General features: G+C 53.8%; 1 protein-coding gene across 1 annotated transcript in view; it reads left to right on the top strand.

Moving 5' to 3' along the window:
- The window catches only part of SHC3 (SHC adaptor protein 3), a 148,555-nt gene that overhangs the window by 91,784 nt on the left and 43,193 nt on the right, over positions 1–13,578 (top strand). The window contains exons 6-7 of the mRNA XM_070400816.1: positions 6,125–6,176; positions 11,629–11,755. Of these exons, the coding sequence (XP_070256917.1) occupies positions 6,125–6,176; positions 11,629–11,755 (179 nt within the window). The remainder of the gene's footprint in view (positions 1–6,124; positions 6,177–11,628; positions 11,756–13,578) is intronic.

Here is a 13,578-nt window from a genome sequence, read left to right as displayed (position 1 = left end):
TGAGTGAGAGCAGAGATGGTAAACACTGAACATGTGCTTGGGCCCACCTCGGAGACTCCATGTGCTCACGGTGTGATGTCAGGAACACTGTTTTGAATAGCCATACACCCACCACTCTGCTACAAAAATAATACTGGCATCAGGAAAGCTATGTCATGGCTTGACCACTGGCCATCGGAGTGACAGGGACATCTCCCATCTGAGCAGACTTTCTCAGGTTGGAATAAGAATTTAAAAAGAAGAATTTTCTTGTGTATGCCACTAGTGTTGACTCAAATTAAGTTTGTTATCCAAATATGTACAAAAATAAAATATAGACTCCCATGCTATACTTTTTTTCTTGTTAATCCTCACCTGAGGGCATTTTCCCATTGATTTTTAGAGAGAGAGAGAGCAAGGGAGGGGGACAGACAAAGAGAGAAACATCGATGTGAGAGAGACATATCGATTGGTTGCCTTCTGCACACGACCAACCAGGGCTGGGATCTAGCCTGCAACTGAGGTACATGCCCTTGACCGGGAATCAAATCCAGGTCCCTTCAATCCACAGGCTGATGCTCTATCCACTGAGCAAAACTGGCAAGGGCAACGTTATACTTCTTATTGAACTGCAAACCTCAATCAAACTGGGAAGATTACTAACAAACACAGGAAAAGCCAATAGCGTTAATTTACTGTGATGGATAATGTTTTGCTGACACGAAGTCTCTGCTCTCAGTGTGAAGCCAGACTGGCCACCGTGGTCCCTCAGAATCTTGAGGTCGACATTTCTCCTCAGTGCCAGAGACTCAGTTCTCCCACTAATTTCTTCTATTCAAGCAAACCGTTACTGGTACATCCTTGTGTATAAATGTGACAGTAATTTGTTTCAGGTGGGGCAAAGGCATCTAGTCTTTATGATTAGATGATGTCCTTTTCTACCTAATTTTTTAAGAATGTGGTACCCATAATGTTGGAAACCCAACTAAAAATCTTGGCACTAAAACTGCATGCCGCACATGATGCCCTGGTGGTCATCCAGATGATCCCGAATATTCTTATATTAATCTTGACGGTTATCATGGGAATGAAAATACAAAATTAAAAGAAAATTCTGGTGACATCTCAAATGCTGGGAGATACCTGCCCAGCCCTAGGTTTCGTGGATCTCAGTTTGAGAAACATGAGTGTTCCCTGAGGAACCTCCTGATAGTGACTCTCCTGGATCCAGGAACAGGGTCTCTGATTGCAAGCGACAAGCCTTATTTTTGCCAATGGCTTCAGAGTCTTACGAGGTCTTCCTAATGGAAATGACTGGAAGCAGGTGAACTGGTTTGACTGTCTCTTACTCCCTTCCCCAGGTCAGTCTGTGAATATACCCAATGGCCAGTGCTCTGAGTGGGAAGAGCAAACGGCTTAGCTGGGCTGCACACCGGAGAAGGGCCCTGGTGTCACAGCCCATTGCTGGGGGAGCTCTCCTCCCTTGCGTGGTCGTACTGTGTCATCGTGAGCTCTGGGGCAAGGGTATGTGGCAATGTCTTCACCACCCACCACCCTGCAGGGGGTGCTCCATAGCCTTGAACGCCCACCCGCAGGCATGCTCCCTCTGCCCCTCCCTCACTGAGGGTTTCCGGGAGCCCCATGGAAAGAGAAGGACCTAGCATTGAAGGCGCTCACCACAGACTCTCCCAGGTGCTAACAACAGGGACCTGAGACATTCCGTGCAGCCCTGCGGAGAAGGAACCCTGGGGAGCTGTCTGCACCAATGGTGGAAGCTGTCTGTCTGCACCAATTGTGGGAGCTGTCTGCACTGATGGTGGGAGCTGTCTGTCTGCACCGATGGTGGGAGCTGTCTGCACCAATGGTGGGAGCTGTCTGTCTGCACCAATGGTGGGAGCTGTCTGCACTGATGGTGGGAGCTGTCTGTCTGCACCGATGGTGGGAGCTGTCTGCACCAATGGTGGGAGCTGTCTGTCTGTATCAATGGTGGGAGCTGTCTGTCTGCACCAATGGTGGAAGCTGTCTGTCTGCACCAATGGTGGGAGCTGTCTGTCTGTATCAATGGTGGAAGCTGTCTGTCTGCACCAATGGTGGAAGCTGTCTGTCTGCACCAATGGTGGGAGCTGTCTGCACTGATGGTGGGAGCTGTCTGCACTGATGGTGGGAGCTGTCTGTCTGCACCAATGGTGTAAGCTGTCTGTCTGCACCAATGGTGGGAGCTGTCTGCACTGATGGTGGGAGCTGTGTGTCTGCACTGATGGTGGGAGCTGTCTGCACCAATGGTGGGAGCTGTCTGTCTGTATCAATGGTGGGAGCTGTCTGTCTGCACCAATGGTGGGAGCTGTCTGTCTGCACCAATGGTGGAAGCTGTCTGTCTGCACCAATTGTGGGAGCTGTCTGCACTGATGGTGGGAGCTGCCTGTCTGCACCGATGGTGGGAGCTGTCTGCACTGATGGTGGGAGCTGCCTGTCTGCACTGATGGTGGGAGCTGTCTGTCTGCACCGATAGTGGAAGCTGTCTGCACCAATGGTGGGAGCTGTCTGCACCAATGGTGGAAGCTGTCTGTCTGCACCAATGGTGGAAGCTGTCTGTCTGCACCAATGGTGGAAGCTGTCTGTCTGCACCAATGGTGGGAGCTGTCTGTCTGCACCGATGGTGGAAGCTGTCTGCACCTATGGTGGGAGCTGTCTGTACTAATGGGACAGACCTTTCTAGGCCCCCCACCCCTGCAGAGAAGTCTCCTCTGCTTGCATGAAATGAGAGGATTATTGGTCCCTGTGACTGTTTAGAAACTGAAATCCACGTGGCCACCTGGGCCCACTGCTGAGGCTGTAGAGTCTGTGCCCTGCTAAGATGGGAGGTAGGCAAGGAGACACAGGTTTCCTGCGTAGGGATCCAGCTCATATATTCGAAACAATTAAAATGACCACTTATGGAGAGAACCAAGATGGCGGCACAGGTAAGCACCTATACTTGCTGCCTCTCACAACCACATCAAAATAACAACTAAAAGGCAGAACAACTACCACCCAGAACCACAGGAAGGCTGGCTGAGTGGAAGTTCCACAACTAGAGAGGTGAAGAAAGCGCATTGAGACTGGTAAGAGGTGTGGAGGCGCGGAAAGTGCTGGCACCTGGATGTGCTGCTTTTTTAATCGGGAGGGCGATGCAAGCTCCCACTTGCTCTGAACTCCAGTTCTGGGCGAGACTCTGGGGGACTCAGACAGGGAGAAACTGGACTGTCTGGCATCAGGACAGGAACGTGAGGGCGGCTTTCTCTCAGAGGTGCTCAAAGCGATCGTTGTTCCTGCACAGAAGAGCAGAACGCAGAGACCCGGGACCTCTCCAGTGCAGGGCTGACTGGCAGCCATTGCTGTTTGTTCTGCCCTGGTAATTCCCAGAGACCCTGCCCACCCAATTTACAACCCCACCCAAGCTGTGCGCATCAGCTTTTGCATATGAATGGCCTGTCCTTACTCTGCCTAAAACCTGTCAAACTGCAGCTGGGTCAGAGAGCCCCAGAGCTTCCAAAAGAAGGCCCAAGGCCTGGCAGCAATGGCCTGCCTTGCTTCCCAGCTGGGTACTTCCAAACCCCATACAAAGAGGAGGAATCTGCAGATGTCTCTGTAGCTCCTGCTGGGTGGCCCCAGACAGTGGCTGACATTGCACCTCCTTGGAGATCCAAGAGCCAGTGTACCCAGTGGTCAGAGTGAGACAATACTGGATTACAAATCTTCACATCCATAAGAGACACACTCAAGGGGCAGACTCAGTGAGCACCAAAGCCCCACTGAAGCAAGTCCTGCTCCATAAGGGTGTCTCCTGTTCAACAGATCTTCCATTATAGACACAGTTGGTCATCACAGCCAATTGATCTGGAGGTCATTTCCTCCCAGTGATACCAACAGCAATCAAGGGTTAACTACAACAAGACTGTGCAAACAGCCCACAAAGGGGTGCACCATGCGCATCCACCTCAGGTGACTGGGGAGGCTGAGCCACTGGGCCCTATAGGACACCTACCACACAAGGCCACTCTATCAACTCAAGGAGGCTCAGCAGCTACCCAGTACATAGAAACAAACACAGGGGAGCAGCCAAAATGTGGAGACAAAGAAACAAGTCACAAATGAAAGAAATGGATGGAAGCAAAATACTGGATATAGAGTTAAAAAACCACGGTTATAAGGTTACTCAAAAATCTTCTAGAAATCTCCAAGAAATTTAGTGAGACCCTCAAGGATATGAAAAAGGACCAATTAGAAATTAAGCATACACTGACTGAAATAAAAAATAATATACAGAGATTCAACAGCAGACTTGAGGATCCCAGAATCAAGTAAAAGATTTGAAATATGAAGGAGCAAAAAACACCCAACTGGAAAAGCAAAAAGAAAAAAGAATCCAAAAGTACGAAGATAGTGTAAGGAGCCTCTGGGACAACTTCAAGTGTATCAACATCCAAGTTATGGGGGTGCCAGAAGAAGAGAGAGAGCAAGGTATTGAAAACCTATTAGAAGAAATAATGACAGAAAACTTGCCCTACCTGGTGAAAGAAATTGACCTACAAGTCCAGGAAGCACAGAGAACCCCAAACAAGAGGAATCCAAAGAGGACCACACCAAAACACATCGTAATTAAAATGCCAAGGGCAAAAGACAAAGAGAATCTTAAAAGCAGCAAGAGCAAAACAGTTAGTTACCTACAAGGGAATACCCATACGACCATCAGCTGATTTCTCAACAGAAACTATGCAGGCCAGAAGGGAGTGGCAAGAAATATACAAAGTGATGAATAGCAAGAACCTACAACCAAGATTACTCTACCCAGCAAAGCTATCATTTAGAATTGAAGGTGAGATAAAGAGCTTCACAGACAAGAAAAAGCTAAAGGAGTTCATCAGCACCAAACCAGTATTATATGAAATGCTGAAGGGTATTCTCGAAGAAGAAAAAGGGAAAGAGAAAAAATTATGAACAACAAAGTGACAACAAATACATATCTATCCACAAGTGAACCTAAAAATCAAATGAATAAAAAACCTGATGAACAGAACAGACTGGTGAATGTGATAGAATCAGGGGCATGGAAAGGGAGCAGACTGACATTCTCAGGGGAAAGGGGAAGTGGGGGGTGCGGGAAGAGACTGGACAAAGAGCTTACCTATGAACGAGGTCAGCGGGGGTGGGGGGGTGGGGGGGGGGGAAGGCCTGGAGTGGGTGGGAACCGGGTGGAGGGGAGCTAGGGGGGGATAAAAGAGGAACATCTGTAATAATCTGAACAATAAAGATTTAAAATAAATAAATAAAATCACTACTTATGTCCAAAAAAAAAAAAAAAGAACCATGGAGCACCCCCTGCGGAGTGTCCCCTACCAGCAGCTCTCAGGGAGGCCCAGGCCAGCGGCCGCAGCAGCACCTGCGGACTTGCCAAAAGCACACGTTTGTGGCCTCCCCTCGGGCCCAGCGCATGGAAGCCCTGGGCGGGACTGTGCAGTCCGTGTTCGAGCCGTGCAAGGGGTCTGACACCAGCTCCAGTTAAAGGGGGAAATAAACATTTGCTGAGTACCCACGAGTATGTAAGATTTGCATAAGGCCCTTGATCACAAAATCAGTAAGTGGCCTATCTGAACCTTAAACTGTCAGATGCTGATGCCATTGAGAAATAGGACAGTTTGGGAGTTGAACAACACTGTCACCAGGGGGTGTTACATCCCACAGTGGAGAGCAGGTAGGAGAGTGCAGGGCCCTGAGCACTCAGTTTCCTGTTGGGGAGGAGTCCAGGGACAGCTGGTGCTTACACAGGTGGAGGGGCACTTGGCACGGGGTGGTCATGGTAACAGAGCTGCGGGCACGGTCAGACTGGAGGTAGAGGCCCGCTGAGCAGACAGAGCTGCCGGAGTGCTCTCAGCCTCGGTTCACACTGGGATCATCCGGACAGCTTTCAAACATCCCCATCCCCAGGCCTCACGCCCAATTCATAAAACCGGTTTCCTGGGAGCTGAGACTGTTCTTAAAGCTCCTCAGTGATCCGCGCCCTCCCCCACCCGAATCTGCAATGCACAAGGTTCCCGGGATCCCCGCCATGTCGCCCGGAGCTGGTCTGTGCACTGTAGTGACGTGGATGCCTGATTTTTTTTGACAGGACACAACGGACTACGTTGCGTACGTAGCGAAGGACCCTGTTAACCGCAGAGGTAAGCAATGCTTGACCCGTGGCATCTCTCCTCAACACACAGGCTCGACCCTGGAGGTTCATACAGACGTGCCCCTCAGCTCAGCCCTTTCGCCGTGAGCCAGCGCACCTCACACCGCTCATGGTCATTGAGGGTCGCAGGCGGTGATGCGCGCGGCACACCTGGCTGGGCCTGTGAGCTCCAAACGCACACCTGTATTGGCCAGCATGCTCGCGGCACCTGCCCCCTCCGGGCCGCTGCCCTCAGACCTTGAAAGTGGCCCCGTTGCACACAGAAGACTACAGATCAGCCGCTCAGATGCGCTGAGCTCCGGTGTCCTCTGCCGAGTCTCCCAGGAGCCTGGTGCTGCCCCGCACAGGGCTGGTGTCCAGGCTTAGGTGCTGTCACCCCCTGCCCCTCGGAGCTACCCAGGTGGGGTGTGGGGCCCGAGGCATTCCAGTGCTTTCTCTCCTCACGGGCCCTTACTCCTAGACTCTCCTTGCACACCATCACCCCGATTAACCACTTAAAACCAAGCCCCACTCACCGAGGCTCACAAGCCTGGGAGTGGGGAGACGAAGGGTGCTGCCCTGAAGTACCAGGCGGCCACTGGTTCGCCAGCAACTCCAATTCAGACCTCCCCTGACCATCACCAGAGGCGTCGACACAGCACAAAGCGATGCTTCCCTCCCCCACCCACTGGCTGCCTCTCTTCCCACCCAGCACCCGGTACCGACGTTTTTCTAGTGGGCAGCAGTTTATTCAGGTACTTGCACACATACTTCCTTCTTTTTACATTTCAATACAAATGAGATCTTAGCATTTCATTTTCAAGCCAGCCCAGAGAAACCAGGCTACCTGTCCAGGATGCGGCTTCCCCGCCATCTGCCCTCAGGTCTATGGAGCCCCAGGGCTGCGTTTCCTTCCCGCATGTTCTGTGGCCCCCGATGAGGCGGGTGCAGGGGAAAGGCCGGGTGATTGACGCATCCGTGCACCTTGCAAATGAGCACGCAGACTGGCGGGACGTCTGCGGTGCCTTGTAAGTGAGTGAGGGCGCTTTCCATCGGAGACTTCCCCAGCCCTGGCTGGAAAGCAGTGGTCGGTGGGGCGGCCTTCTCTGTCTTGGGAATGAAGGTGAGATCTTAAAAAGAGTGTTGGCTGTCATTCTTCTCCAGGTATGTTGGGGCTCCCCTAGAAGCTGGCATTGGGGTGTCTGGGGGTTCATAGATGAGGTGTTCTAATGCAGATAACGTGCTCTAATCGCCACATTGTCACTCCTAACCCAGAGCCAGGAGAAGGACAAAGATTTCAGGGTGGATGGAACAGGGACAGGAGGGTGTGGGTGAGTTGAGGACTGTCCCCAGCACCCCTTGCTAACATGCTGTGGCTGACCACGTCTGAACTGAAGCAGCCCTTACATAACGGGTTTGAGGAGAGATGCCAAGGGCCTTACATAACATGCACGTGACTGTCTGAGAGGGCAGACTAGGGCAGCTCAGCGCCAGCTCCTCCTCCCAGGTGGAGGCCGTGCTCTCGGTTTGCTGGGGCTGCTGTACAAACACCACAAGCCAGGAGCCTCACAGCAACAGGACCCCTGTCTCCCAGCTCTGGAGGCGGAACTCTGAGGTCAGCTGCCGACCTGGAGGCTGCAGGGCAGAGTCCTTCCTGCCTCTTCCAGCTTCCAGGCGGGTGCCTGCCTCCTGGGCACGTGGGTGCCTCCCACACCCTCAGCCCTCGCGTGGCCGGAGCCTGAATGTGCCTCTGGCTTCCCGGGGCCACCTTACAGGGACCAGATGTGCTGGGTCAGACCCACCGTCCAGCTGACCTCGCCCTAGCTGGTCAGCCTGCAGCAGCCCTCTTTCTGACGAAGGGTACATCTCTCACTGAGGACACTAACCCATGACAGAGGCCAACCCTTCAACCACCCCGAAGTCCCACGAGGTCGGGACGGGGGGGGGGGGGGAGGGCAGACTATACCTCCCCATCACAGAATTCCGTTTCCGCCCGGGGTTAACGGTTGTTAAAGTCAACTTGGAGCAGTCCTATGCGCTTCTGACGTCCTCAGGGACTCCTCGGTCAGTGGCTCTTAGTGAACTACACTTTAGAGTCACGTAGGGGAGCTTAGGCAAGTCAGGGCTCAAGCCTCTGAGAGCCGGCCCGCCAGCAAGCCTTTTCACAGCCCTCCAGGTGGCCCCACGCAGCTCGGCAGGAATGAGGCTCCAGAGGGGGAGGGAGGGGCTGGGCCCAGTGCAGTCGGACTTGGGGCCGTGGAAGTGTGCAGGCTGCTGTCTCGTTTCAGAGCCATGCCCAGGAGTGCCTTCGCCCACAGGGCCTTTTCACAGTCATGGAAATCAGATTCCACTCCACACCCCGTGGGTGCTGTGCCCAGCTCCCCCAGGGGCAGCGTGCGGTGCCAGTGAGGCAGATACTGGCCCTGCGCACGGCAGTGCTGGGGCATCCTGGCACGGGGCCCTTGGAGATACTGTAAGAGCCCAAACAAGACATTCTGGGAGTAAATAGTAAATGTTCTTGTTTGGGCCCTTTGGGGACACACACTCCTTCCTGCCAATTACCTGTCGCCTGTCACTTGTGATTAAGTGTCAGGATCCCGGCAGGGCTCAGGCGGCCGACTCTCCTGCTCCATGTGGCGTCAGTGGGGGCACGGGGTGGACTTGGGCTGGTGGCTGGCCTGGTCCAGAGGGTCCAAGTTTACTTCGCTTCCACGCCTGACACAGTGGTAGGGATGGCCAGACGGCCAACGTGTCTGAGCCTTTCCTCCCCAGGGAGCCCGAGGGGCTATCAGGGCTCAGGACTTCTCACCTGGCAGCTTTCGGCTCTGAGACACCAAAGGGGAAGCTTCCAGGCCTCCGAAAGGCCAGGCACAGCCCCAGTCCGGCCACGTGTACGGTCAGCAGCCACAGCTCCGGTCCAGGGAGGGGCCAGACCCACCCTCCGCAGGAGTTTGCAGCCTTCCCTGCACCAGGGCTCTGTCCCCACAGCAGGCCCAGCCTCGGTGCAGGGAGGGCTCATGGTTTCACCATGAACATGATCTCGGAGCACGCTTTGCCTCAGCTCATGTGTCCATCCCAGTTACCCCCTTCTAGTGAGGAGCTGCTGTTCTCCGCCCCCCACCCCCCACCCCACCCCCCGGGCCAGGCAGCGAGGTTAATGCAGCAAGAATGGCCTCTTGCCTTTCGGAGTCAGATTAGCAAGACATTCTGGGAGTAAATAGTAAATGTTCTTGTCTGGGCTCTTAAATATCTAACTCCCCGCAGAGCCCCAGTGGATGGGCCGGCGTGGTCCCGTGGCTGCAGGCACAGCTCCTCAAGGCGGGCAGGTGTCAAGACACATCTGGGTCCCAGAAAGTCTTCTGTCAAAATCCCTCAGAGTTGGGTCAGAGCTTCTCACTGTTATTGCTGTCTTTTCCATGATGATTCCTGCCTATGCATTTTGCATGTCTTTGGGTTTAGCTAGAAGTTATTTACAGTGAGAATCTGGTGTCAAGAATCCATGCTTCTGTAGTTAACCTGGTGGAAGGCCAAAGACCTCTGACCCACGCCATCGAGTTGTATGGGAACCTTGGGGAACGGCCTGGGCAGGAAACCCTCGTGGGAATGCTGCCTCCAGTGGCCACGCCTGCCCACTGCCGGCCTCTCTAACAGCAGGGGATTGTTTCAACAGAACTTGGGCTGCTCTGGCCTTGGACCCTGTAGGGCCCAGGAGGTGACTTCCCGGGAAAGGCCTAAATGCTCTGATGTCACTGGGGGCAAACAACACAGCACCTGCTCTAACTCCCACTCCTGCGCAGACAAAACCTCACCTGCACGGGGTGGCGGGTGGGAGAGGGGGAGCGATGGTGTGTTTATTGTTTTTTAAGCTGGAGGAGGTGGGTTTCCTGTGAGTGGACATTTAGGCTGCTCCACACTTGGCTGTTGTCAACAGTGACTGTACAAACAAGCCAGGCCCTGGGCTTCAGGCATCCTGTGCCAGACACTCTGAATGCCCGTCCCGCTGGGCTCTGGCTGAGAGCCGGTGCCTGCTCACTCCGCACGCAGAAGCCTCACAGCCCCGCACACTGACAAGCCACAGGTCTGCCTTTCCTCCCTCCACGTGGTGCTAGTCTCATCACCGTGCACAGGGCCCTAGCGAGCTCAGTCCTGCTCTCACCTGTCTCATTCCCCACCACTCCCGCCCGCCTCCAGCTCCTCAGACTGCTGGCTCTTCCTTGAACAGCAAGGCAGCACCTGCCTCAGGGCCTTTGCACCTGCTGGGCCCTTGACCTTGACTTTCTTATACTAGAGGGTCACATGGTTCCCTCCCGGTCTGTATTCTGGTTTTCCAAAGGACGGCCAGCCACTCCGGTGGCTGCTGCCGATGCTGGGGGTGGCGTGTGGGTCTGGAAATTGGGGTCTGGGGGGACCAGCTGTCTTTTCCTCACAGCCTCGGCTCCTCCTTCCCTTCAGCTGGAAAGACATGGACGTTCCTGTCAGCCAGAGGTAACTGGCACCCTAACAGCTGTGTCACAGGCGCTGCTTGTGCCCACGTGGGCTGATACTTAAAAGCTAGTCTCAATGGTCAGTAACAAAAATACAGCTGGGACGTGGTCTCCTGGGACCATCCCTTGTCAGGCCTAGTTGTCTGAGGACTGCATGGCGGCCACAGTGCGGGGCAGCCCCTTTCCTCCTGGCAGAGCTCCCCATGTCCTCAGGGCTGCGCTCCTCCAGCCTGGGGCAGCCTGGCAGCTGCCACCCAGGGGAGCACCACTGGCTCTGTGAAGAGAAGGCAGCACCGCGCTGCAGGTCACCCGACTTCAAGGCAGTGCGGTCTCTACCCCTCCTGCCCGTTTCCCACGCGCAGGCGTCTCCCTGTGCTGGCTCCTCCTGCGGCCGGAGCACATGCGGGGCTCTGTGCCTGAGAACACACGTGGGAATGCCTCCTCCCCGCTGGGCGCCTGCCGTGCTCCAGGACGAGCCTCCCTAAATGCACTTGCATGCGAGCTGCAGCCCAGAGAAAGGTGAAGTGGGACACGTCTGTCTCCTCCAGGGAGTGCCCTGTCCCATCAGCCGCGGACCGCAGGAGAGGCTGGCTCTCGGTGGGATGCCACGGGCAGTCACTACCTCTTAGGGCAGAGGTGGGGCCTTCTCTTGCCTTTCCCCACGCGACCCTCCTTTCTCTGAAGGTTCCACGTGGATGTGCCGCAGCCGGGTCACAGGACAGTGTGTCCTTGAGGGATGGCGGGCTCCTGTCACAAGGGATTGATTTTTAATTTCAGCGAGAACAGGCTGTTGAGGAATGCATCCGATGGTGGCCCTGGGGTTCAGCTGCAGGCGGAGCCCCGGGACCCATTAAGAAGGACGCACGCACCCCCTGACCCCCTTTCCTCACTGGGGCTGACGGTTCCTCCCTCAGGAGGGCTGCTGAGCGGGCCTGGCGCTCCGTGTGCCTCTAACGGGCCTGCGCGCTGCTCCCACAGCTTGCCACATCCTGGAGTGCTGCGACGGGCTGGCCCAGGACGTCATCGGCGCCATCGGACAAGCCTTTGAGCTCCGGTTCAAGCAGTATTTGCGCTGTCCTTCCAAGGTCCCTGCCCTCCACGACCGGTGAGTAGTGCTGCTCTTTGCAGTGGCCTTGCTGCAATGTAGCACCTTTCCTCCCTAAAAACAAAACTCTCAACAGGAGAAAACCACGCCAGCTCCCCGAGGTGTGTTCTCCGAAAGGCAGGGCTTCCTGGGCTCCGAGATGCCCGGGGCGGGGCGTGGGGTGCGGCGCGGAGGAAGCTGGCAGATGGAAGCGGACACACGGGCGATGCTCTGAAGGTTTAGAAAAACATTTTTTTCTGGAAACTATAGTGATAGTAGCCAAGGTTACAAAAAAGCATTGTAACACGTTTTTGCTCTGCTTCTTGTGCAGCCATGTGATGTTTCCACATGCCACCTCCTCTGGGTGCACCCTCAGGTTCTCATGTCCATTGTCCGTGGCATCGTGGTCCAGCAGCCTCCTGCCCAGAGGCTCTCTGTGAGGCCCGGTGCCTGGAATGACCAGTGTCAGTCGGCTGTATTGGCCTTTGCAGCTTGGAAACTCAAGGTGGCCCTGGTCAAGTTCTTTACCCAGTCTGGGTCTCTTCATGTGGATATGTATTTCTCTGTGAAATAAGAAGAATAGTGCCTTGGCAGTACTATTATTTTAAGTGTTAAATATAATAGTAAATGTGAACAGGAATTGTGAGAGATTTAATTTATTATAAAAAACTAGAGGCCTGGTGCACGACATTTGTGCACTGGAGGCGGAGGGGGGGTTCCCTTCAGCCCGACCTGTGCCCTTTCACAGTCCAGGAGCCCTCAGGGGATGTCCGACTGATGGCTTAGGCCCGCTCCCCACAGAAAGCGGGACTAAGCCATCAGTTGGACATCCTTAGTGCTGCTGCAGAGGTGGGATAGGCTCCCGCCACCACCTCGGCGCTAGCCAGCCATCAGCCTGGCTTCTGGCTGAGTGGCACTCCCCCTGTGTGAGCACACTGACCACCGGGGAGCAGCTCCTGCATTGAGTGTCTACCCCCTTGTGGTCAATGCGCATCATAGCAACTGGTCGTTCTGCTGTTTGGTCGATTTGCATATTAGCCTTTTATTATATAGGATGTTCAGGATTGACCATTGAATACCTTTAGGACATAAGGATATTCCATGCAGCATAAAAAGGTAACCCCGGGCACAGTGGTCACTCGGTGGGCTGTCCTTACCGACCTTTCATACCGAAGGCCTATCTATCACCGTGGTGTGTTCACTGCCAGTGAAACTTTGTTTTGTTTCTCCAAAGTTTACTTTGCATGCCTTTTCCAACTCCTGCAGCCACATTCGGGACTTAGTCATGGAGGCAGTGTCCCTTTGCCTTCATTCTTTTGAAGATTTTTGTCATCTCTATGAAGCTTTCATCTTTCTCAAAAGAGACTTTTAATTTTCTCATCCACTGGAACATTCCTCTAAGACGTTCCTTTTGGAGGTGCCTGTGAAGGCCCCACTTTCCCCGTTGCCAGAAGCTCTCACAAGCTCAGGCGAGCTGCATGTGTAAGGAGAGTTAGAGTGAGAAAGTAACAGTGCCCCAGGGCAGATTCTATATATAATGGGATATAGTCATTACAAAGAATACATTGGTATATGTATATTATCAGAAAAAAAATGGCAGAATTTTTTAATGGAGTGAAAAAAATATGAACCATTTATGAAAAATTTAAAGACACAAACAGTTCTATACATAGTTTATGTATAAATGCATGTATATAAAAACATGCAGAAATATTACACCAACTCTAGGACATGCAAGGATGGAGTGGGCGTGGAGTGGGCTTTCACCTGGTCCAGTGCATTTCCTCCCTACCATTTCATAAAGAAAGGGTACCAATATACAAAAACAATGTGCAGTGGACACC

The sequence above is a fragment of the Myotis yumanensis genome, unplaced genomic scaffold, assembly GCF_028538775.1.
Source record: "Myotis yumanensis isolate MYYU_CA2020_CCGP unplaced genomic scaffold, mMyoYum1.0.hap1 SCAF_21, whole genome shotgun sequence".
Lineage (NCBI taxonomy): Eukaryota > Metazoa > Chordata > Mammalia > Chiroptera > Vespertilionidae > Myotis > Myotis yumanensis.
This window is presented reverse-complemented; position numbering and strand designations above follow the sequence as displayed.